This window comes from Lepidochelys kempii, chromosome 5 (assembly GCF_965140265.1).
Source record: "Lepidochelys kempii isolate rLepKem1 chromosome 5, rLepKem1.hap2, whole genome shotgun sequence".
NCBI lineage: Eukaryota > Metazoa > Chordata > Testudines > Cheloniidae > Lepidochelys > Lepidochelys kempii.
In genome coordinates this window covers 26,704,794-26,730,416 of record NC_133260.1, presented here as the reverse complement: position 1 = coordinate 26,730,416, position 25,623 = coordinate 26,704,794, and the positions used below count along the sequence as shown (strand labels likewise).

The 25,623-nt window shown below is 46.5% G+C and overlaps 1 protein-coding gene across 17 annotated transcripts in view; it reads left to right on the top strand.

The window, feature by feature from the left end:
• The window catches only part of CPLANE1 (ciliogenesis and planar polarity effector complex subunit 1), a 180,190-nt gene that overhangs the window by 11,711 nt on the left and 142,856 nt on the right, over positions 1-25,623 (top strand). For 12 of the 17 annotated variants that reach the window (XM_073343779.1, XM_073343777.1, XM_073343776.1 and 9 more), the window contains 2 exons: positions 15,830-15,936; positions 25,171-25,327. In XM_073343779.1, the coding sequence (XP_073199880.1) occupies positions 15,830-15,936; positions 25,171-25,327 (264 nt within the window). Of the gene's footprint in view, positions 1-15,829; positions 15,937-25,170; positions 25,328-25,623 lie in introns of those variants that run through there. The other 5 variants (XM_073343782.1, XM_073343783.1, XM_073343785.1 and 2 more) reach the window with 4 other exon arrangements.

Here is a 25,623-nt window from a genome sequence, read left to right as displayed (position 1 = left end):
GTATTCGCAAAAAGAAAAGGAGGACTTGTGGCACCTTAGAGACTAACCAATTTATTAGAGCATAAGCTTTCGTGAGCTACAGCTCACTTATAGCTGTTCACAGCCATGAACTTTAGAGTCTGCTTTACGTAGGGCATTTTGGAGTGGACCCTGAGATTCTCTTCTGGCCTTTCAAAAAAGGTGCTGAGGGATATTTTAATTCTTCGTCCCTGTGAGTATTCCACTGTGGGTGTGCACGCTCTCCATGCTCCTAAACTGGAAGATTTTTCACTAGCGGCATTCGTTGGTCCATGCCTGTGCCGCCTCGTTGTGCCAAACCAAGGGCATAAAGGTAGACACAGACTGTCTACCTTTCCAATTCCTTTCTACATTTCATGACCTGAGAGAGAACCCTGAAGTGTTGGCAGCTTCACTATAATTACTGCTTCAAATCAGGTTTTTCTGTAAATAGTTCTACCTTCTGGATAGTTTTAGTAGTTAGTTAACATTTTGGAATCCCAGAGTTTCCCCTTCCATTCTCCCATGCTTAGTATGTCTAAGATCCCCAGTTCAAGTCTTCCATGGTCTGCCCCCTGTCTTCCTGATGAGTGATTCCCCACGACTTATTTGTGTATTGGCTTGGAGAATCCCACATTCCCTCCATATGCAATATTTGTAATTCTTTTCCACCCTGAACCCAGCAATACTGAAAATTCCAGTTCTAAAGACACCTGATGGAGCAGTCGTTGAGAGCGCAGTCCAAACCTGGGTCATCTGCTTCCCGTGTATGCTGGCCAGATGTACTTAGTAGCACCCCTCCTCCTGGATCTTCCATAACTCTGAACCATCAGAAACCAGGCCCAAATACTTTAACCTGCAATGGGAGGAGGGTAAGGACAAATACCCTCATAAGAAGTGGGAGAAATCCCCTCCTGAGGCCTCTATGAAGAGGACTGCATCCCCTCTTCTTTCCAAATCTAATAAGACTCTGTGTCCCATTGTGGATGTGTCAGGAATTCATGGGGTGCATGGATCCCAACCACCAGCACTGAGGTCCAAGAGTGCCCCAAAACCGATAGAGAGAGAGAGGAGCGATTGCCTGCTGCACCAAAGATACCGCGCCACAGCAGGAGGAAGGAGGTTTTGGTGGTACCAACATTCACCACCCAACCTAAACTGGCACTGTCTGCTTCATCAAGGGGTAGAAGCCCTTCATGTCCCCCACTGTTAGATCCTGGTATATTATCTTTTACTACAGCCTGGATCTGTACTCTGACCTGGAGTCGCGGATAATCCTGGAACTGGTAGTCTCTAGGGGAGATATCCACATCATCAGTGCACCATATGCCATTACTGTATTGCAAGGGATACCGTACCAATGGCTCAGCTGGCAGAATTGAATATTTTTACTTATCTGGTGAGCTAGAAGTTGAGACAGCAACTCCTTTGCCTCTCCAAGGCATGCAGTTAGCCCCAGCAGGGATTCCAGAGTCTCCTGGGCACTCTTGCACTCCAGCAGGGCACACTACTGTGCTCAGGACCAATGAGGAAAGCTATGCTGGAGCCAGCCAGGATGGCCTGGCATACCCTAGCTATTTGTGACCCCATTCTTCCCCCCCCCCCCCCAAAAAAAGAGGAAAAAGTAAGGGGGCAGAATATTTGTGTTCACACCATGCCCCAGATTCTTTGATGGTTCAGACCATCACTGAATGTAACAGACTGCACCAGCCTAGGTCTGTTCCCTCTGAAAAATACACCAAATGATTAGATGAAATAAAGCGTTCTTCCTCTCCCAGTCTTCAGTTTTGCATTGTAAATATCATATATTGATTTCTAAGTATGACTCTAACTACAGCACATTGTCTGCATTCATCAAAAAACTTCCACAGGAACTCAAATAACAATTTCAGGCCATCATTGACAAAGGTAAATTGACAGCTAGGTCATCCCTTCAAGCTTCAATTAACACTTGTGACACTACTTCACATGCCAGGTCAACTGCGGTTGTCATGAGGCGGGCTTCATAGCATTGCTCCTCTGGGTATCCCAAGGAGGTTCAAGATACTGTGGAGGACCTCCCCTCTGAGGGCACCAATTTTCATGGAAGAAAAATTGATGAGTCTGTACCCCTTAAGGACTCATGTGCAATCTCTGCATTCCTTGGATATTTATACTCCAGCCTATTGGAGGAAGTACTCCAAACCATCTCCTTATAAGCAGCATTCTGCTCCTGAGCCTTTTTACTATCAGAATGTCAGCCTTTTTACTGTCATATGAGCCTCTCAGGAGGAACTAGAGCAGTGGTGAGCAAATGTTTTGGCTCGAGGGCCACATCTGGGTATGTAAATTGTATGGCGGGCCATGAATGCTCATAAAATTGGGGTTTGGGGTGTGGGGTGAGGTGTGAGGGCTCCGGCTGGGGTGCAGGGTCTGGGGTGGGGCTGTGTATGAGGGGTTGGGGGTGCAGGAGGGTGCTCCAGGCTTGGAGGGTGGGACCGAGAGGTTTCGAGGGTGGAAGGGGGATCAGGGCAGGGGGTTGGGGTGCAAATTCTGGGCGGTACTTACCTCAGTTAGCTCCTGGAAGCAGCAGCATATCTCCCCCACACTTACCACACTCCAGCTCCTATGTGTAGGCATGGCCAAGCGGCTCTGCGCACTGCACCGTCCACAGGCACCGTCTCTGCAGCTCCAATTGGCCTTCATTCCCAGCCAGTGGGAGCTGTGGGGGCATCGCTTGGGGCAGGGGAAGGGTGTGGAGCCCCCTGGCTGCCCCTACCTGTAGGAGCCCGAGAGGGGACGTGCCTCTGCTTCCGGGAGCCGCGTGGAGCCCTGGCATGAACAGAACAGGGCAAGCTGCTGACCCTGCTTCATGGCTGGAGCCGGGCAAGCCCTGGACCTTGCTCCCCAGCTGGAGCTCGAGGGCCAGATTAAAACATCTGAAGGGCCGGATGTGGTCCCCACGCTGTAGTTTGCCCACCCCTGTACTAGAGGGTGCAGCACAGCAGACAAACTGCCTCATCGTTGTCCTCTTCCCAATCCCAGCCTCCTGCCAGGAGACCATTTTGATGGGACTCCCCTGGAGTTGCCAAGGCTACACAGCAGAATTTCCTTTCATTCTTCCCACAAAACCCCCTTCCCTGTCCCTCTTCAGGGATCCAACTCATGAGAGGATCCTCAGACAGGAGGTAGACTCCCTAAAGTGGAAACTAGGTCAAATTATGAAGGATGAATATAAACAAACATAAGCATGTAGGGACAAAATTAGAAAGGCGAAGGCCCTTAAAAAGATCACACTATCTAGAGACCTAAAGGGTAATAAGAAGCCTGTGTTGCATGATCTGCTAATGGTTTAAGAAACGGACTCAGTGACTTGGCTCCTTAGTCTGCAGCAATACCTACTCGAACAGGTCATGTGGTCGGCTTTGGAACTGAGGCCATCATCAGGTCGGAGATTGCCCTCAGGTTCTGAGAGTGCTGCCACTTCATGCTGTGGAGCAGGCGCTCCTCTCTCGAAACAGAGGAGCCATTCCCCATCAACTTTACCAAGGAAAAGGTCACATGAGCCCAGTTGACACCACTCCAGGTTTTGGGGTGATTCTTCTGCCTCTCCCAGGAAATACATGGATTGGCATTGAACTGGTGCTGGTACAGCCGCAGACTTCCCCTCTGCCCCATGGGTGCTCGACCCCGCCGCCCCGACCCCGCGTCTTTACTGCCTCCTCTCCCGAGTGGGCCGTGTCCACACTCCTCCCCCTCCCTCCTGGAAAGTCCTAAGCACGACCAAACACCTGTTAGGTGGCCGGGGGTGGTGGTGTGTGTGTGTTTGGGAAGGGGAGGAGTGGGGATGCAGCAGGCTCAGGGGAGGGGGGGGGGGGAGCTTGGCCGCCGGTGGGTGCGGAACACCCGCTAATTTTTCCCTGTGGGTGCTGCAGCCCCGCAGGTAACATTTCCCTGGTAACATAAGAATGACCACACTGGGTCAGATCAAAGGTCCATCTAGCCAAGTATCCTGTCTTCCAACAGGGGCCAATGCCAGGGGCCCCAGAGGGAATGAAAAGAACAAGTGATCCATCTCCTGTTGCCCATTCCCAGCTTCTGGCAAACGGAGACTAGGGACCCCATCCCCGCCCATCCTAGCTAATAGCTATTGATGGGTCAATCCCCATGAACTTATCTCATTCTTTTTTGAACCCCGTTATAGTCTTGGCCTTCACTACATCCTCTGGCAAGGAGTTTCACAGGTTGACTGTGTGTTGTGTGAAAAAATACTACTTTTTGTTTGTTTTAAATGTGTTGCCTATTAATTTAATTCTTGTGTTATGAGAAGGAGTAAATAACACTTCCTTATTTACTTTCTCCTTACCAGTCATGATTTTATAGACCTGTATCATATCCCTCCTCAGTCATCTCTTTTCCAAGCTGAAAAGTCCCAGTCTTATTAATTTCTCCTCATATGGCAGCCATTCCATACCCCTAATTATTTTTGTTGCCCTTTTCTGAACCTTTTCCAATTCCAATATGTTTTTTGAGGTGGGGCTAGTACTTACTGAGTCTTTGTCTCGCTGTTCTTTTTTGACTTTCTTAATTATATTTTTACACTTCATTTGCCAGAGTTTATGCTCCTTTCTGTTTTCCTCACTAGGATTTAACTTCCACTTTTTAAAGGATGTCTTTTTGTCTATCACTGCTTCTTTTAGTTTGTTTAGCCACGGTGGCACACTTTTTTGGTTCTCTTGCCTTTTTTAATTTGGGGTATACGTTTAAGTTGAGCCTCTATTATGGTGTCTTTGAAAAGTTTCAATGCAGCTTGCAGGGATTTCACTTTTGGCACTATATCTTCTTAAATTGCTCATTTTTGTGTAGTCCCCCTTTCTGAAATTAAATGCTACAGTGTTGGGCTGCTGTCGTGTTTTCCCCACCACAGGGATGTTAAATTTCATTATGGTCACTGTTATTGCCTAGCGGTACAGCTATATTCACCTCTTGGACCAGATCCTGTGCTTCACTTAGGAGTAAATCAAGAATTGCCTCTCCACTTGTGGGTTCCAGGACTAGCTGCTCCAAGAAGCTGTCATTGAAGGTGTCAAACTTTATTTCTGCATCCCATCCTGAGGTGACATGTACCCAGTCAAGATGGGGATAGTTGAAATCCCCCATTATTATTGTTTTTTATTTTTATAGCCTCTAATCTCCCTAAGCATTTCACAGTCAGTGTCACCATCCTTTCTGTATAGGCTCCCCCTTTCCCAAAAGTTTCCCCAATTTCTAATAAATCTAAACCCCTCCTCCCTATACTGTCATCTACTCTACACATTGAGACCCTGCAGTTCTGCCTTTCTAACTGGCCCTGCGCGTGTAACTGGAAGCATTTCAGAGAACACTACCATCTCTTACTTAACAGCCTAAATATGGTCTCTAGAATCTTTCTCCTATCCTTCCCTTCATCATTGGTACCTACATGTACCATGACCACCTGCTCTTTCCCAGCACAATACATAAGTCTACCTAGATGTCTCGAGAGATCTGCAACCTTCTCACCAGGCAGGCAAGTCACCAGGCAGTTCTCCTGGTCATCGCAAACCCAGCCATCTATGTTTCTAATGATCGAATCCCCCATAACTGTTACCTGTCTCTTCCTAATAACTGGTACGCAGTAGGGAGTTTAGAAACCCTACACTGTTGATGCCAGCTCTGGCCTCCAGGAGTCCGGTACTGACGGGGGAGACGCTGGTACTGATTGCTTCCATGTTGGTGGCATACCAGGCAGCTACAGACCTCCTCTGCCTTTCGGTCCCAACCTCTCCTTAGTTTCCAGGATTTTGCCAGGGCTGCGTCAGCTATAACCCCTTTGATTGAACAAACTGCTGAATGCTGGGATCTATCTGGACCACACCCCAATTTTTCAGTTCCAGAGGTTGTGGAAGTAGGTTTGGTACACGGGACCTCAGTACTGGGAACCTCCTTGGCACTGATGGAATTGGCACTGCAAATGCTTCTGTGGCAGCTTTCACCGTCCTCAACATTGGTACCATTGGACACTGGTACTGCTGTTCGCTTCAGGACTGATACCGCTTCTGGGACCAATACTGTTTCCAACGGCAGTGCCTCGTTCTGGTGATGGATGAGTCAGACCTCCTATTTGCTCCCTCTACTCTCATTCTGCTCTTATCTCTGGGATCTTGAGGTTCCTCTGCCTCACTTGGTATGTAAGTGGAACTCTTACAAGAGAACACCCACAAATTGATGGACATTTTACAGCTGTCTTCTCCTGGGAATGTTGCCCTCCCTATCAATGCACTCCTTGAACCGGCTAAGACCCTCTGGAGCACGCTGGCTTCAATAGTGCCTGTGGCTAAGTGCCTGGAAAAGTGCTGTTTTGTTCTTGTGCAGGGATTTGAGGGGTTTTACTCCCATCCTTCTCCAGATTCCTTAGCTGTAACTGTGGTGAACAGCAGTCCACTCCTGAGGATAGGGACTCTAAATGATTGGACCTTATGGGCAAGAAGACTTGCATCTCCTTACAGATGCAAATAGCTAGCTAGCAAACCTTGCCTCCAAGTATGATTTTGTTAACTGGACAGCGATGTAAGTTTGCAGAACAGCTGTCCAAGGCCTTGTGGAGAAATTTTGGCATTTGTCACTGAGGGCTGCTTGGCGGCTAAGATGTCCTTGCAGTCCACACTTGATGTCGTGGACAACTTGGCCAGGGTGATAGCCTCTGCAGTCACCATGAAGAGGGCTTCCTGGCTGTAGAATTTGAGCATTGCCCCCGATGTCCAGCAAGCCATTGAAGATTTGCCTTTCCAGGGCAAAAGCTCTTCTTGAACACAGCTGACAAGATGCTGCACTCCTTCAGGAACTCCAGGGCTCCTTGGGGGCGCCACTACAGAGTCCAAAAGCAGCAGTATCTTCTGTAGTGTATGTTGGGCCAGACTTTCCCTCCTCCAAGGCAATGGGACTATCCCAGAAAGAGAGGTAAGTCCCACCAGAGAAAGTAGCCGTGGTTGGGTTTTGGCCAGTCCACACCCTCTTCCCTGATGCCTTCCAAGTGCCCATTTTGACTCCTGGGTCCAGAGCACTGTTCCAGTTGCCGCTCCTCATCTCCCCCCTTTGGGGACAAGCTAGCCTGCTTTCACAATGCTTGGGACTCTGTCATTACTGACAGTTGGGTCCTAAGCATGGTCAGATCCTCTCCATCCCTCCTCAGGGACTTCTCTCAGGAGTTGCTGCTCCTCAAACAAGTCCACTCTGCTGGCTTTGAGAGTGGTGGAGAGGGTTCCACCGAAACACCAGGGTCACAGCTTCTACCTCTGTTACTTCCTGATGCCCAAATCCAAGGGAGGGAAAAGACTCATCTGTCGTGCTGTTTAGACTACCTCAGGGCAACCTGTCAAAAGTAGGGCAAACACGCCAAACTGAGGGTGTGTTCTGTAATTAGATTTCACCAAGCCAGTAACAAATGTGAACTCCTGGATCATTGTAACAGTCTTACCATGGAGTCACAGACAATCCCCTTAGACCAGTGGTCCCCAAACTTTGTACCTCACGCCCTTCTTTACCCCGTCTGTCCCTCCCATGGAGCCAGGAGCAGAGTAGCAGCTCCGGGGAGGGTGGGGCGGGGACGCAGGTAAGAGGGTCGAGGCTGGGGCTACAGCTGGGGGTGGGAGCGGACCCTCGGCCAGGGGCCGAGGCCTGCAACCGCAGTTGGGCATAGAGTCCCGGCTGTGGGATGGGCAGCTGGGGTGTGGGGCGGGAAGCCTCTCAGACCAGCATCTGAGCCTGAAGCCAAGACCCCACCTAGACAAACCTTGCCACCGCACTCTGCTCCACCTCTTTCGAGCGAGAAGGCTAAGGAAGGGCAAATAGTCTCTCCTCCACAATCTCCTTCCCACCGAGAGCCGCTCAAAACAGGACCCCCTCAGGGGGCATATTATACTGATCCCAGAAATCCTGGGGCCCAGCGATGCCCTTGCCACCCCATTGTGTATACTGGAATCCGTGGGCAACATACTCACCCCCCCCCCCCCCAACAAGGACTGCCTACCATATCTAAACTGAGCACACAGGAATCGCCTTTACCCCTCAGTACAGCACCCTCGGTACCAGCAGGGGAAGGGGATGAAGAGGAAGAAGAATCCTCAGACCAGGAAGGGACACCACCTACGCACCTGTCATTATCCTCCCCAGATGATGCTGTCATGCCTCCTCCCCCCAGTATGGGGAATGATTTTAAACAATTTCAGGACCTATTTAAAAGGGTGGTGAGTTTTCTAGACATCTCTCTGGAAGAGGTCCTGGTGGCACAGCACAAACTTGTGGACATTCTGAACATATCCTCCTCTTCCAAAATCGCTCTTCGCATGAACGATGTGATAATGTAACCTGTCAAGTCCATTTGGCAGACCCCTGCAACTGTTCCACCAATATGTAAGAGGTCTGACAAAAAATATTATGTGCCAGTTAAGGACACAGAGTTGCTCTTCTCCTATCCAGCACCCAATTCTCTGGTAGTCGATTCAGTCCATGAATGGGGCAGACAACAGCAACTTAAGAATACAGTTGTTATGATAAGGACTGGAAGAGGCTCCACCTTTTCCGCTGCAAGGCTTAATCCACAGCTACACTGCACCTGTGGATAGCCAACTATGAAGCCTTGCTGATTAAATATGATTATAACTACACAATATTTTGAATTAGTTGACTTTTTATTTCTGATGAGAAAAAAGAACAATTTACAGTACTTGTATCAGAGGGTCAACTAATATCTAGAACAGCCCTCCAAGTCGCCCTGGACTCTGTGGATACAACAGGAAGATGAGTGGTGATGAGAAGGGTTTCATGGCTCCATCTTTCTGGCTTCTCTGGGGAAGAGCAATCCACAGTTGAAGATTTACAATTCAAGGGGTCCAAACTCTTCTCTGCAAAGATTGAAGATTCTCTCCATATGCTCAAACACTCAAGGGTGATGCTGCGATTCCTGGGTATTTATATACTGTGACGGGGCAAGGCCAGATGGCTATAGACAAGTAGTGGGAGATAGCTATATTAGCTCCAGGCTAAACAAATCCCTGGTACCAGGATAAGTTAAATGGCAGCTGCTCCAGGTCAATTAAAACACCTGGGGCCAATTTAGAACTTTCCAGAAAGCAAGGAGAATGCTAGGTTGATTGGGACACCTGAAGCCAATCAGGGGCTGGCTGAAACTAGTTAAAAGCCTCCCAGTTAGTCAGGTGGGTGCCGATGTCAGGAGCTGTGAGAAGAAGTTGTGTTGTTGGAGAGACTGAGCTGTACACACCGTATCAGGCACAAGGAAGGAGCCCTGAGGTAAGGGTGAAGTGGAGCATGAGGAAGTGGGGGCTGCTGTGGGGAAGTAGCCCAGGGAATTGTACGTGTCCTGTTTCTAAAAGGTTAGCTATCATAGCTGATACTACTAGGGTCCCTAGGCTGGAGCCCAGAGTAGAGGGCGGGCCCGGGCTCCCCCTTTTGCCCCCACCCCCAGATTAATCGCGGAGACTGGGAGACAACAGAGACTGTGCAAGGAAGGATGGCTTCTCCTCCCCTCCCTCGCTGGCTTATGATGAAAATGGCTCAGTAGACTGTGACCCTTGTCTCTAGAGAGAGAAGGGTTATGTGGAGGGTTACAGTTATCCTCTGAGGCTGGCGAAATCTGCCAGATAACGCGGGACTCATGGAGACAAGGACAGAGCTCTGTCACAATACCGAAGTTCAAGAAGTGACAGAGGAGTTACTATGTCCCGCAATGCTACCGCCACACACTGTATTCACAACAACAACGGCAGTATGAACCACAGTGTTGAAAACAGAGACCAGTGAGGAGACAATAGCCTACTCCTGGTGCTGCTGCATCACAATCATTGATGTCATAGAAGATTACCGTTGGAAGAGACCCCAGGAGATCATCTAGTCCAACCCCATGCTCAAAGCAGGACCCAACTGCAACTAAAGCATACTAGCTAGGGCTTGGTCAAGCCAGGCCTTAAAAACCTTTTAAGGATGGAGATTCCACCCCCTCCCTGGGTAAGCCATTGTAGTGCTTCACTTCCCTCCTAGTGAAATAGTTGTTCCTAATATCTCTCCTAGACCTCCCCCACTGCAACTTGAGACCATTGCTCCTTGTTCCGTCATCTGCCACCACCGAGAACAGCCTAGCTCCATTCTCTTTGGAACCACCCTTCAGGTAGTTACAGGCTGCTATCAAATCCCCCCTCACTCTTCTCTTCTGCAGACTAAATAAGCCCAGTTGCCTCAGCCTCTTCTTGTAAGTCATGTGCCTCAGCCCCCTAATCATTTTCGTTGCTCTCTGCTGGACTCTCTCCAATTTGTCCACATCCTTTCTGTAGTGGGGGACTCAAAATTGGATGCAGTACTCCAGATGTGGTCTCACCAGTGCTGAATAAAGGGGAATAATCACTTCCCTCATTCTGCTGGCAATGCTCCTACTAATGCAGCCCAATATGCCATTAGCCTTCTTGGCAACAAGGGCACACTGTTGACTAATATCCAGCTTCTCGTCCACTGTAATCCCCATCTTCAAAAATGCCGCTTAGCTAGTCGGTTCCCAGCCTGTGGCAGTGCATGGGATTCTTCCGTCCTAAGTGCAGGACTCTGCACTTGTCCTTGTTGAACCTCATTAGATTTCTTTTGGCCAATCCTCCAATTTGTCTAGATCATTCTGGACCCTATCTCTAGCCTCCAGCGTATCTACCTCTCCCCACAGCTTAGTGTCATCCGTGAACTTGCCGCGGATGAAATCCATCCCACCATCCAGATGATTAATGAAGATGTTGAACAAAACCAGCCCCAGGACTGACCCCTGGGGCACTCTGCTTGGTACTAGCTGCCAACTAGACATTGAGCTGTTGATCACTACCCCTTGAGCTTGACGATATAGCCAGCTTTCTATTCACCTTCATCCATTCATCCAACCCATACTTTTTTAACTTGCTAGCAAGAATACTGTGGGAGACGGTATCAAAAGCTTTGCTAAAGTCAAGGTATATCACGTCCACTGCTTTCCCCATATCTATAGAGAAAGCCATCTCATCATAGAAGGCAATTAAATTGGTCAGGAACGACTTGCCTTTGGCGAATCCATGTTGACTGTTCCTGATCACATTCCTCTCTTCCAAGTGCTTCAAAATGGATTATTTGAGCACCTGCTCCATGATTTTTTCAGGGACTGAGGTGAGGCTGACTGGTCTGTAGTTACTTGGATTCTCCTCCTTCCCTTTTTTAAAGATGGGCACTATATTGGCCTTTTTCCAGTCGTCCGGGATCTTCCCCCCGAGTGCCACGAGTTTTCAAAGATAATGGCCAATGGCTGTGCAATCACATCAGGCAACTCCCTCAGCACCCTTGGATGCATTGCATTGGACTTGCGCATGTCCAGCTTTTCTAAATAGTCCTTAACCTGTTTTCATCACTGAAGGCTGCTCACCTCCTCCCCATACTGTGCTGCCCAGTGCAGCAGTCTGGGAGCTGCCCTTGTCTGTGAGGAATAAGGCAAAAAAAGCACTGAGTACTTCAGCTTTTTCCACATCATCTGTCACTAGGTTGCCTCTCCCATTGAGTAAGGGTCCCACACTTCCCCTGACCACCACCTTTCTCCTAACATACCTGTAGAAACCCTTTTTGTTACCCTTCATATTACTTGCTAACTGCAGCTCCAATTGTGGTTTGGCTTTCCTGGTTACACCTCTGCATGCTCAAGCAATATTTTTAAACTGTATTTTTATAGTCTTCTGTCCAAGTTTCCACTTCTTCTAAGCTTCCTTTTTGTGTTTAAGGTCACCAAAGATTTCTCTGTGAAGCCAAGCTGGTTGCCTGTCATATTTGCTATTCTTTCTGCACATCAGGATGAGATACCTCCAGAGTACTCAGAGATCCTTACTATCTTGGACTACCTTCTTTCCTTAAAGAAGTCAGGTCTGTGTCTCAGCTCACTGCCTGTGCAATTGTCAGCAATCAACACCTGCCTGTATTCTAGCCAAGGCCTCACATTGCCAGGGAAGACAGAAAATTCCGTTCTCTGGGTGTCTGTTGAGCCTTAGCTTTCTGCCTGCAAAGGACAAAGCCCTTCAAGCAATCTCCAAGTTCCTTCATTTCTATTTCTGGGTGGATAAAGGGAAAGCACTCTCCTCACAGACATTCTAAATGGATCTCAAGTTGCATCCTGCTTTGCTATGAGCTCCTCAAAATATGAGGGCTCATTCAACCAGAGCCCAGGCTGCCTCATGGCTTCTCTTCAGGGTGTTGTCCTGGAGATGGGTAGAGTGGCTACATGAGGCTCTGTGCATATCTTTACTAGACATTACGATATGGTACAAGCTTCTTCAGCAGATGCATCTTTCAATACAGCAGTCCTGCATGGTTCCTTGCATCCTTCTTGTCAATGAATATTGCTTGCAAGTTACCCACAGTGGAATAGCCATAGGGATCACCACTCAAAAAAGAAAAGAAAAGGAGTACTTGTGGCACCTTAGAGACTAACCAATTTATTTGAGCATGAGCTTTCGTGAGAGTGAGCTGTAGCTCACGAAAGCTCATGCTCAAATAAATTGGTTAGTCTCTAAGGTGCCACAAGTACTCCTTTTCTTTTTGCGAATACAGACTAACACGGCTGTTCCTCTGAAACCTGTCAAAAAAGAAAGGAAAGCTATTTATCTCACAGTGACTGAAATTCTTTGAAATATGTGGTCTCTCCTACACCACTTCTTTGGATCCTTTTCTAAGTTATTTGTGGTAGAAAAGGAACCGGGAAACAGGTCGGTCCCTATCTCCCTTTATGCCTTGAGTTAAGAGCACAAGGAGACACAGGGTGCAGGTGTAGACCAGTGGACAGTGCTAGTGAAAAATCTTTTGGTCTCAGGGAGACACAACGTGTAGGCACCTGTCTGACAGTGGGGGTTACATGCCTCACTCACTTAGTGTAGGTCTACGCTTACATTGGCATGTAGAGTACAGACACCACTGGTATTTATGCACATGCTAGCTGGGCATGCGAAGATGAGAGGGTACTGCTTAGGCAAGTAGAGTATAGACAAGCTAAAATCTTAAAGTATCCTTGTGTGGCTCTCTACGTGCCAAAGCAGTACCTCCCACGCCCACGCTGCTGTTTTTAGCAGTGTAGCGTCCCTCTGCAAGCGTCTTTCCCTGTTGCAATGAAAGGCTCTCGGGTGCGTGGTGGGGGGGGCTGGCAGGGGAGAGGCAGCAGGGAAAGGATCTGTCGGCTCCCTGTTGCTGGAGTCTTTCTGCACTGCCTCCCCCTTGCCGGAGCCTTTCACCGCCACATGTTGCGGCACACCTCACTGTGGGCGCAACCTACCTTTCACTCCCTCTGTAGCTACATGTCGCTGCAAGTGTAGACAAAGCCTTAGTAAATTCTGTTAGATGCCTATCTTTATCTTTAGGCACCTAAATATCTTTATAAATCTGACCCCTCGTTTGTGAGACTAATTGCTGGCTGCTTAAAAACACAATGCTAAAGGGTGCTGCAGTATGTCAACATTTTCTAGAGGCTGGATGAAGTGTTAATTATGTGTTTGGATTTCAAAGTTTGTCTCTAGGCCATGGGTTCAAAGCAGGCCTACATCAGCAATGACTGAACATTCTGTGTTTAGTAGCTATGTGAAATTACTAGTTGTCTGACACAAGTAGAAGACAGTTTTCCACATCACAGGCACCAAACTGGTACTAAATATTAGTTAGGCAAAAATAGATACTTAGCAGTAGACTGTTGAAAAATAGCAAAATGATTTTAAAAATAGTTCTGAAGTTGTTTCCATTTCACAAGGTTCTAAAGGGACCCATTTTTTTGCAAACACATTTTTTTGCAATTTGTCTCAATTTTTTAAATTACTGAAGTTTTTTTTCTTTTCTTTCTGTGAAAACTGGGTTTGTGGTAAATGAGACACTTTAAAATAAATAAATTCAATCCAGGGGAAAAAACCTCTCAAAAATGGAAAATGTTGATGTCCTCAATTTCTCATGATGACACTTGCAGCACTGTTTATTTAATCTAATTTTCATTAATCAACACTAGTGTAACTATATCAGTGGTACAGAATGTGCTTACATATGAAAGATTAAACAATTGGAGGTAAAACAGGTCATGGCAATCCAGCGCTAAGCATTCCCACAACTTGCAGAAGGCACATAGTCCGCAAAACTGACAGATACAAATCTCCCTTTTTTATTTTTTTAATCAACTGGAAAAAAAGGTCTGCAAGCCATAGACTCTCTAGCATATAATCCTAAAATTTAGAGGTAGTTGTTTTGCTGTGTTTAGTGTGACGTTACACTCCATATTCTTCATACAAATATTGTTATGATGTGAATATGGCATAACTAAGATGTTTTTATGCAAGACGAGTCATGTGAGATCCTTGGGAAGGTTATGGTTTACTGAATATCCATAGGGACCACATATATCAAAGAACTCCAGTTTCTATAAAGTAAGTAACCTTCCTTTCGACTAGAGACCAAGAAGAGAGACCTTACTTTAAAGTATTATCAAAATGATAAGACATTGCTGCAACATACTGTTAATATTTTGCTGTCTCAACTTTTGTTATGAGAACCCAGTTTTGGGCCTCAGTCCTGCAATCTCATCTGCACTGGTGATTTCTTGTACCTGCTGATAACTCCAGTTATTTCAATATGGCTCTGTGCAGGCATGGGGAACTGATTCGGCAGATCTGATTGTAGGATCAGAAACCTGGAAGGCCTTTCCTTCTGGAATCCAGCCATGTATTTATTTATTCTTGATTGAACTGGAAGGGGTGATTACTTCTGTGTGTCTCAAAAAGCTCTGAAGATCTCCCCACTACCCTTCTTCCTGTTTTTAAAAGCGTCAGTTTAAGGCTCTGCATTATACATCCTTCTGGCTAAGGGAGACTAGATGGGATTCCAGTATCTGTGGAAAAACTGTGTTCTAATTGTCCTCTCTCAGTTCATGCATCATATATGTATTTTTCCAACCAATTCTTTTTTTGTCTCTACAAATGTAATCTGTAGGATTTATTGTCAAATTAATAATAATTCAAACCAGTCACCTGCACTGTCCTGCTAAAGTGCTTACATACGTGTTGTTATATTGTACTACATGCATAGAATTTTGCCATTTTTTGTTTTAATTTGTTTACTATTTTTCTAGTAAGACAGCAGAATAGGTGTAGGTGTGGTGGACTTGCTCCTATGTAAGGATATGTACGTAAGGATTCATGGAATTTTATCATGTTACCTGCAGCCACCATTTTTAGTTCACTTTTCTGAGAAAGAGCCCCCCGCAATTCCTTTTTAATAAGTATGGAAAGTTTTGGTAGCAAATGAAGATTTGAGTATAGGCAACTCTCAAATATGCTTTTTTAACAGCTAAAACCCATAGCTTTTTAAAGTTTCGGAAGTCTACTGTGGAAAATTACATCTCAAAGTAGTAAACCTACGAGGGGGAAGTATGGGACCCTCTAGAGGCCTGTAGTGCTTTCTAATTTAATTGTACAAACAAAAAATGAGTAATTTGAACTATAGCCTCAACTGAATACTAATTCAGTGTGACAAGGTAAATTGCCTAGTAAGATTGATTTATGTAATCTATTACCTACTCAGGCTAGTCTCATATTCAGTTCTTAGGCAACCAAAATGTTGTATCTCGTAAGATACTGGGATAGTTTAAGCGAGGTTACAGCGTGGTTGGCAAATTGCTTTTATTGGTTTGTCCTAAGTTCTAAATCCAAGTGAAAAATATTTGTATTACATTTAATTTTAATTGTAGTAATAGGATTGCACTGATCAAGTAAGTTTGAGAGAAAAAAAAACATTTCTTTTGCAGATACTAGGTGACTGCTGCTTGTGCTCTTTTGTGTTTTGTTCTGGGGAATGCTTGATGCTGACATTTTTGGCACTGCGGTGGCATGAAAACAGTTTCAAATTCATTAGGTGAGTTCAAAGTTATTTGAAATTTTGCCAGTTTTACAAGGAATATTTGATTTATTTTTGATCAAGCATTTTGAAGTCAAGTTTTCAGAGTAATGAATGGACAACCTTGGACACTTTTATGTCAAACTAGTTTATGAATACCAATACTTAAGGTGAATGAACAAATCAGGTATTTGCAAGCACGCATGGCTAGCCTGCATTGCTTATATATACACATAAGCTAGTCATGCACAGAGATATAAACAACAAATGTACCTCCCTAACTTGCAATACAGAGCCCGTAATGTTTAATTTAAAAAAACAAGCAATTTTATTTCAGAGCAAATTATAACTATATACGTTGATCTGTTTTTACTGTTGATTTTTGGCAAGAAGCTGCTCAGAGGCAATGTCAGCTAATTTGCATAAAGCATAGGAGTTCTGAGCTGAGGTTTTCTGCTCCAATCTTATCTTTTGTGAAAGAGCAACAGCATACTCTTAACGAGAGATTGAGTTGGGGGGGAATTTCTATTTAGAGCCTGATGATTTGGATGTGTGCCATAAACTTTTACTCGTGCATCTCCTGACCTGGAAATGAATGCTGTTAACATGCCTCTGTGCAGAAAAAAGTCAAGGAAAGTGTGGGCCCCTTACTGAATTAGGGAGGCAACCTAGTGACAGAGGATGTGGAAAAAGCTAATGTACTCAATGCTTTTTTTGCCTCTGCCTTCACGATCAAGGTCAGCTCCCAGACTACCGCACTGGGCAGCACAGCATGGGGAGGAGGTGACCAGCCCTCTGTGGAGAAAGAAGTGGTTCGGGACTATTTAGAAAAGCTGGACGAGCACAAGTCCCTGGGGCCGGATGCGCTGCATCAGAGAGTGCTAAAGGAGTTGGCGGATGTGATTGCAGAGCTGTTGGCCATTATCTTTGAAAACTCATGGTGATTGGGGGAGGTCCCGGACGACTGGAAAAAGGCTAAGTAGTGCCCATCTTTAAAAAAGAGAAGGAGGAGGATCCGGGGAACTACAGGCTAGTCAGCCTCACCTCAGTCCCTGGAAAAATCATGGAGCAGGTCCTTAAGGAATCAGTTCTGAAGCACTTAGACGAGAGGAAAGTGATCAGGAACAATCAGCATGGATTCACCAAGAGCAAGTCATGCCTGACTAATCTAATTGCCTTCTGTGACAAGATAACTGGCTCTGTGGATGAGGGGAAAGCAGTGGACATGTTAGTCCTTGACTTCAGCAAAGCTTTTGATAAGGTCTCCTACAGTATTCTTGCCAACAAGTTAAAGAAGTATGGACTGGATGAATGGACTATAAGGTGGATAGAAAGCTGGCTAGATCGTTGGGCTCAACGGGTAGTGATCAATGGCTCCATGTCTAGTTGGCAGCCGGTATGAAGTGGAGTGCCCCAAGGGTCGGTCCTGGGGCCTTTTTTGTTCAATATCTTCATTAATGATCTGGAGGATGTTGTGGATTGCACCCTCAGCAAGTCTGCAGATGACACTAAACTGGGAGGAGAGGTAGATACGCTGGAGGGTAGGGATCGGATACAGAGGGACCTAGACAAATTGGAAGATTGGGCCAAAAGAAATCTGATGAGGTTCAACCAGGACAAGTGCGGAGTCCTGCACTTAGGACAGAAGAATCTCATGCACCGCTACAGACGAGGGACCGAATGGCTAGGCAGCAGTTCTACAGAGAAGGACCTAGGGGTTACAATGGACGAGAAGCTGGATATGAGTCAACAGTGTGCCCTTGTTGCCAAGAAGGCCAATGGCATTTTGGGCTGTATAAGTAGGAGGATTGCCAGCAGATCGAGGGACGTGATCGTTCCCCTCTATTCGACATTGGTGAGGCCTCATCTGGAGTACTGTGTCCAGTTTTGGGCCCCACCCTACAAGAAGGATGTGAAAAAATTGGAAAGCGTCCGGCGGAGGGCAACAAGAATGATTAGGGGACTGGAACACATGACTTATGAGGAGAGGCTGAGGGAACTGGGATTGTTTAGTCTGCGGAAGAGAAGAATGAGGGGGGATTTGATAGGTGCTTTCAATTACCTGAAAGGGGGTTCCAAAGAGGATGGATCTAGACTGTTTTCAGTGGTAGCAGATGACAGAACAAGGAGGAATGGTCTCAAGCTGCAGTGGGGGAGATTTAGTTGGAGAGTAGGAAAAACTTTTTCACTAGGAGGGTGGTGAAGCACCGGAATGTGTTATCTAGGGAGGTGGTGGAATCTCCTTTCTTAGAAGTTTTTAAGGTCAGGCTTGACAAAATCCTGGCTGGGATGATTTAGTTGGGGATTGGTTCTGCTTTGAGCAAGGGGTTGGACTAGATGACCTCCTGAGGTCCCTTCCAATCCTGATATTCTGTGATTCTACGATCAGAAAAGTTTGAGATATTAGACATATTAGATCTTCCAGTCCATTCCCAGCCAAAATTATATTGTTTCCTACAGTATATTGTTCAGTGTTTGGCTAGTGTTTTGTGCAAATCTCAAGAGATGAAGTTTCTATCACTTTTTTTGGGAGATTAGCCTAGAATATAGTGTAACTCACTGTCAGGAAGTATTCCTGACAGTTTTCCTATATTTTCCCGGTCTTAGTTTCTTCCTATTAGTCTGTGATACACCCCCATACACACCTTCGGTAACTCGTCCTCCTCTCTTGCTTCCTTCAAATATTTATAAATTGTGTTTTTACTGTACCCCTGTTTGTCATTTCTAGGCCTGGTCTACACACAGGTTGTATATTAGAATAACTGTGGTGGTTGCTGGAACGGAGACTTTTTACTGATATATTTCAGAGTGACAGCCGTGTTAGTCTGTATTCGCAAAAAGAAAAGGAGTACTTGTGGCACCTTAGAGACTAACCAATTTATTTGAGCATAAGCTTTTGTGAGCTACAGCTCACTTCATCAGATGCATACTGTGGAAAATACAGAAGAGGTTTTTATACACATAAATCATGAAAAAATGGGTGTTTTATCACTACAAAAGGTTTTCTCTCCCACCACCCCACTCTCCTGCTAGTACCCGCATGGCCCCACAGTACGCTGACGTTTTTATGGCTGACTTAGGGGACGAGAGCTGAGGAAACGTTGTTCTAACGCCCCTACTCGCGCTATATTGATGACATCTTTATCATCTGGACCCATGGAAAAGAAGCTCTTGAGGAATTCCACCATGATTTCAACAATTTCCATCCCACCATCAACCTTAGCCTGGTCCAGTCCAAGGTAACTTATTTCCCCTTGTCTTCCTAACCAAACCCCCCCCCCCCAACACACACACACACACACACACACAAACCCACTCTCCTGTTGGTAATAGCTTATCTAAAGTGATCACTCTCCTTACAATGTGTATGATAATCAAGGTGGGCCATTTCCAGCACAAATCCAGGGTTTAACAAGAACGTCGGGAGGGGGGTAGGAAAAAACAAGGCAAAATAGGCTTGAATAGAGACTGGGAGTGGCTAAGTCATTATGCAAGGTAACCTAAGTTAACTGTATCCAATTTTCAAATAAATTCCAATTCAGCAGTCTCTCACTGGAGTCTGGATTTGAAGTTTTTTTTTGTTGTAATATCGCAACTTTCATGTCTGTGATTGCGTGACCAAAGAGATTGAAGTGTTCTCCGACTGGTTTATGAATGTTATAATTCTTGACATCTGATTTGTGTCCATTTATTCTTTTACGTAGAGACTGTCCAGTTTGACCAATGTACATGGCAGAGGGGCATTGCTGGCACATGATGGCATATATCACGTTGGTGGATGTGCAGGTGAACGAGCCTCTGATAGCGTGGCTGATGTTATTAGGCCCTATGATGGTGTCCCCTGAATAGATATGTGGGCACAGTTGGCAACGGGCTTTGTTGCAAGGATAGGTCCCTGGGTTAGGGGTTCTGTTGTGTGGTATGCGGTTGCTGGTGAGTATTCGCTTCAGGTTGTGGGGCTGTCTGTAGGCAAGGACTGGCCTGTCTCCCAAGATTTGTGAGAGTGTTGGGTCATCCTTCAGTATAGGGTGTAGATCCTTGATAATGCGTTGGAGGGGTTTTAGTTGGGGGCTGAAGGTGACGGCTAGTGGCGTTCTGTTATTTTCTTTGTTAGGTCTGTCCTGTAGTAGGTGACTTCTGGGAACTCTTCTGGCTCTATCGATCTGTTTCTTCACTTCTGCAGGTGGGTATTGTAGTTGTAAGAATGCTTGATAGAGATCTTGTAGGTGTTTGTCTCTGTCTGAGGGGTTGGAGCAAATGTGGTTGTATCGCAGAGCTTGGCTGTAGACAGTGGATCGTGTGGTGTGGTCAGGGTGAAAGCTGGAGACATGTAGGTAGGAATAGCGGTCAGTAGGTTTTCGGTATAGGGTGGTGTTTGTGACCATCGTTTATTAGCACTGTAGTGTCCAGGAAGTGGCTCTCTTGTGTGGACTGGACCAGGCTGAGGTTGATGGTGGGATGGAAATTGTTGAAATCATGGTGGAATTCCTCAAGAGCTTCTTTTCCATGGGTCCAGATGATGAAGATGTCATCAATATAGCGCAAGTAGAGTAGGGGCGTTAGGGGACGAGAGCTGAGGAAGCATTGTTCTAAGTCAGCCATAAAAACGTCAGCGTACTGTGGGGCCATGCGGGTACTAGCAGGAGAGTGGGGTGGGGGGAGAGAAAACCTTTTGTACTGATAAAGCACCCATTTTTTTCATGATTTGTGTGTATAAAAACCTCTTCTCTATTTTCCACAGTATGCATCCGATGAAGTGAGCTGTAGCTCACAAAAGCTTATGCTCAAATAAATTGGTTAGTCTCTAAGGTGCCACAAGTACTCCTTTTCTTTTTACTGATATAGTTATACTGGTACAGTCCTTTGTGAATGCAGTAGAACTGGTATAAAGATGCTGTATATTGGTATAGCTTATTCCTCTTCCCATGTGGGAAGCACATTAATAGGGGTATAACTGCATCCACACTATGAGGGTTGTACTCTCATGTTAACTATGGGAATTAAAGTGGTACAACTTTTATGTGTAGACAAAGCTTTGCCTATTTAGCCCTTCTTCAGAAATCAATCCCTCCCATCACCTAATCATGAGTATTGCTTTTCTCTGACCTTGCTTCCATTTGTTAATACTATTTCTTCAAGTGATTGTTCATGTTGATTCCAATCAGGTGTGCGCGTGCCACATGAATGGTCGTTGGAAACTTTTTCCCTGAGTAGCTCCTGCTGGGTTGGCTAGGGAGCTCCCTGGAGTGCTGCCCTGATAGCGCTCAATATATAACCCTGCCAACCCGACCCCCTTTCAGTTCCTTCTTACCATCTGTGGCGGCACTGGAACTGCATTTCACTTGTTTGCAAGTGTTCCCTTAGCTGTTCCTTAGTCCTACCCAGTTCTTGTTTTGTAGTTAGTTTATTATTATTTGTAGTTCTTCCCTCATCCCATGTTGGGCTTCGGGGCATGTCTCAACCGCAAGAATTTAAATCTTGCAGTATATGCAAGAAGCCTATGTCCAATAGCGGCCCCACGACTTGTGCCTGTGGTGTCTATGGGAGGCACAACAGTGTGAGCCCTGCAAGATTTGTCGGGCTTTCAAGCCCAGTGCTAGGAAGAAATGTGACTTCCGTTTGAAGCAGCTATTAATGGAAGCCACACTCCATCCAGCAGCACCTGACCGCCAAGTCCCAGGCCCGAGGTCGGTGCGGAGCACCCCCGGCGTTGGTCCATGAATCGGTACCAAGGAAGGACTCTGGTGCTAGATACTCTCGGTACTGGAGATCCCTGGCACTGCAGTGTGGAGCGGCCCCCTGGCACTGGTCAACATCACCGGTGCCCCACAAACACCATAAGAAGGTAGACAGAGGATGCTCTCCTCAGAGAGCAAGACCATCCGAGAAGACTTTGCTCCTCAGAGGAAGGACTCTACTTCCAAGTAGTAAGAGCTCGTGCCGTCGACTCCGGCACCCCAGTTGGCACCGTTGAGCCCAGCACTCAGTGACTCTCTCTGGCGGGGCAGTGGTTGGTGGAGGAATTGGAACCCCCCCCCGCCACCCCAAACACTTTTGAGGCTGCAAAGGAACTTATAGAAAGTACTGTGCCTCAGCCCCTTACTGTTAGAGAGAAGTATCCAGCACTGTCCAGACAGGTGCCATCTAGAGGCAAGCCCACGATGATGCTCTCCATCGCCAGACCGGCACTGTTCCCGGTCTCCATCGCCGCAACACCCCCCAGCACCGGCCCCAGTACAAGATCGCCCAGTGTAGGGAGCGTGATGATCTGTGTCTCCAGCACTGAGGGGTCGGTACTGATCACGGTCACCCTCTCTCGACTGGCACCGAGACACGGCACAGGAACACAGGAGCTGTTCTCGATCATGGGACAGCCGGCACTGATCCTCTACATGATCATTGCAGCAATGATCCCTGACTTCCTCTTCCTGGCACCTTCCGCCAGCTCAGGAATCATCGACACCGCCCTGGTCGTCGTCCTCGGACTCTGAGGCAGACTTCTACTACCTGCGGCGCAGTAGGCACAGGTTGGATAAACGTCAGACACGCACAGTCGACCTGGCAGCCACAGGGGCCACCTGCTGTGCAGTGGCCCTTCTGAACCCCCAGGGCTTAGTATCAGTCCCTGGCTATCTCTTCCAGGGTTTCTAGGTCTGTAGCATCGGGGCATCCTCCTGCACGGTCACTGGCAGACAGACCTGCCCTTTGTGCTACAGAGGTGACCCGATCCAGACCTCCCCATCGTACTACAGAGTGGGCAGCAGAACCGGCTCCAGACCCACCCATAGCCCGGTCACATCTGACTGTGCTGAACCACTGGACGCCAATGCTACCCAGAGCAACCTGAGCACATAGTGGGTCTTGAGGACCCTGTACCCCCACTGGCTTTCTTGTAATCTTCGCCTGATGAGGCAGTGGCAGGAGCGTCCGCTTCAGGTTCTCCGCCCATTGACTACAGGGTGCACCAGGATCTGCTTCGCCGCATTGCCCATAACGTGGGCCTACAGGCAGAGGAAGTAATCAAGTCTAAGGACTTGATGGTGGACATTCTCACCCTGGAAGTTCCTTCCAGAATGGTGGTGCTAGTCATTAAAACTATTTACAACTATTATAATACCCTGTGGCAGACTCCAGCCTCCATTCTGCCCACCGCCAAGGGTATGGAGAGAGAATACTTTGTTCTTTCCAAGGGATATGAATTCTTGCTCCCCGGTAGTCTCGGCCATAAATGAGAAGGAGTGCCAGGGGCAGCAGGCGCTGGCTCCCAAGGCTGAAGAGACCAAATGTATGGACCTCTCTGACAGGAAAGTTTATGCCGTTGGGGGCTACACCTGAGGATGGCTAACCAACAAGCTATCCTCAGCAGGTATAATTTTAACTCATGGGACTCTATGTCCAAAAAGGAGGAGTTGCTCCCCACTGAGTCGAAGGCTGAGTTCTCAGCCACTGCTTTCCCCTCCTTGACCAGAGCCGAGACATCACTGCAGGTTTCCCTTGACTTGGCTGACTCTGCGGCACATACCATCTCCTCTGGTGTGGTCATGAGAAGAACCGCATGATTCCAAGCTTCCGGGCTTCCCCCGGAAGTTCAGCAGACCCTACAGGACCTTCCCTTTGGCGGTGCAGGGGCTGTTTTCAGACCAGACGGACTCGAGGCTTCACAGTCTAAAAGACTTGAGGGCAATTATGAAATCTCTGGGGATGAACACTCCTGCTACCCAGAGAAAACCCTTCAAGTCTCAACCCCAACAGCAGCAGAGGCAATACCAGCCCCTCCTGAGGCAGGATTCATACCGCTGTAGGGGCAGGAATAATAGGCGTAGACCTTCCAACCCTTCCTCAGCCAAGGGCAGGGCCCGACCAAGCCATCGTCAGGGTCCAAGAAAGGATTTTCAAGGGACGTCTGAGGATGGCGTACCAGTCACTATCCCAGATCCTTCCTCCCGCTTCTGAACCATCTACCCCTCTTCTACTGTGTGTGGTCCCATATAACATTGGACCACTGGGTTCTTCGCATGGTAGAAGTGGGATATTCTCTCCAATTCTGCTGCTCCTCCCCGCTGTCCCACCCCCCTTCCCCATCTCTTCTCTCAACCTTTCCAGGCTACTATACCCCTTTCAAGAGTCTGATTTGTCTTGTCTACCCCCAGGTTTCACCTAACTTAAAAACTACTTGCTTAGAAAATCAGAATACAAAAGTAGCACAGCACACTATTACTGAAAATTGCTTATTTTCTCATTTTTACAATATTACTATAAAATGACTGGAATATAAATATTGTACTTACATTTCAATGTATAGTATATAGAGCAGTATAAACAAGTCATTGTATGTATGGAATTTTAGTTTTGTACTGACTTTGCTGGTGCTTTTTACGTTGCCTGTTGTAAAACTAAGAAAATATCTAGATGAGTTGATGTATGCCCTGGAAGACCTCTGTGTACCCCCAGATGTACAAGTTCCCCTGGTTGAGAACCACTGATCTAGACAACCCCTGGCAGGTGTTTGTCTAACCTGCTATTAAAAATCTCCAATGATAGAGATTCCACAATACCCGAGGCAATTTATTACAGTGCTTAACCACCCTGACAGTCAGGAAGTTTTTCCTACTGTCCAACCTAAACCACCCCTGCTGCAATTTAAGCCTATTGTTTCTTGTCCTATCCTCAGAGGTTAAGGAGACCCCCCCCCCCGCTCCCCAGACTAAACAAACCCAATTTCCTCATAGGTCACGTTAGTTTTCGTTGATCTTCGCTGGACTTTCTCCAGTTTGTCCCCCAAATCCTTTTCCACAGTACTCTTTCATAAGCAGTCATTGTCCATTTTGTAGATGTACAACTGACTGTTCCTTCCTAAATGGAGTACTTTGCGTTTGTCCTTATTGAATTTCAACCTGTTTACCTCAGACTATTTCTCCAGTTTGTCCAGATCATTTTGAATTTTAATCCTATCTCCAAAGCACTTGTAACCCCTCCCAGCTTGGTATCGTCCATAAACGTTATAAGTGTACTTTCTATGCCATTGTGTAAATAACTGATGAAGATATTGAACAGAACCGTACCCAGAACTGATCCCTTTTGGGACCCTACTCGATATGCCCTTCCAGCTTGAGTACAAACCACTGATAATGGCTCTCTGGAAACAGTTTTCCAACCAGTTGTGCACCCACCTTCTAGTAGTTTCATTTGGTTGTATTTCCCTAGTTTGTTTATGCACCATTATTTATCATTTAATATAATTTTTTTTAACAGTTCTTTACCTTATCATATTCACTGGGCACAGCAAGCATGTTCTCTGCCCACTCTGGTTCCAGTGTGTGAGTCCGTAAAGTCGAGAGGAGCTTTGCTTACTGCATTTTCAAGGGATGGACTTTTACTGGCAGTAGCCGTTAATCAAAATGATCCAAAGGTATGACTGGTAGAAAGTAGAGCACTAAAGCTAATCTTGCAAATAGAATACAGTTTGGCAAAAGTGACCTTTATTAAATTGTTTTAGAATTGCCTCTCAGATAGGCTTTCTATTTAATCATAACCGTATTTATAGCTAGGAAGTTCTTCAGAAAAGCATGGCTCTCAGGAAGATGGATCATCTGTTTGATTCTCAAAACACCAAAACTTTATATAGAAATTCTCTCCGACTACCACACTATATCTGACCTCCCATTTCTAGGCAAAGTTATTGAGAAAGCAGTGACAACTAAGCTG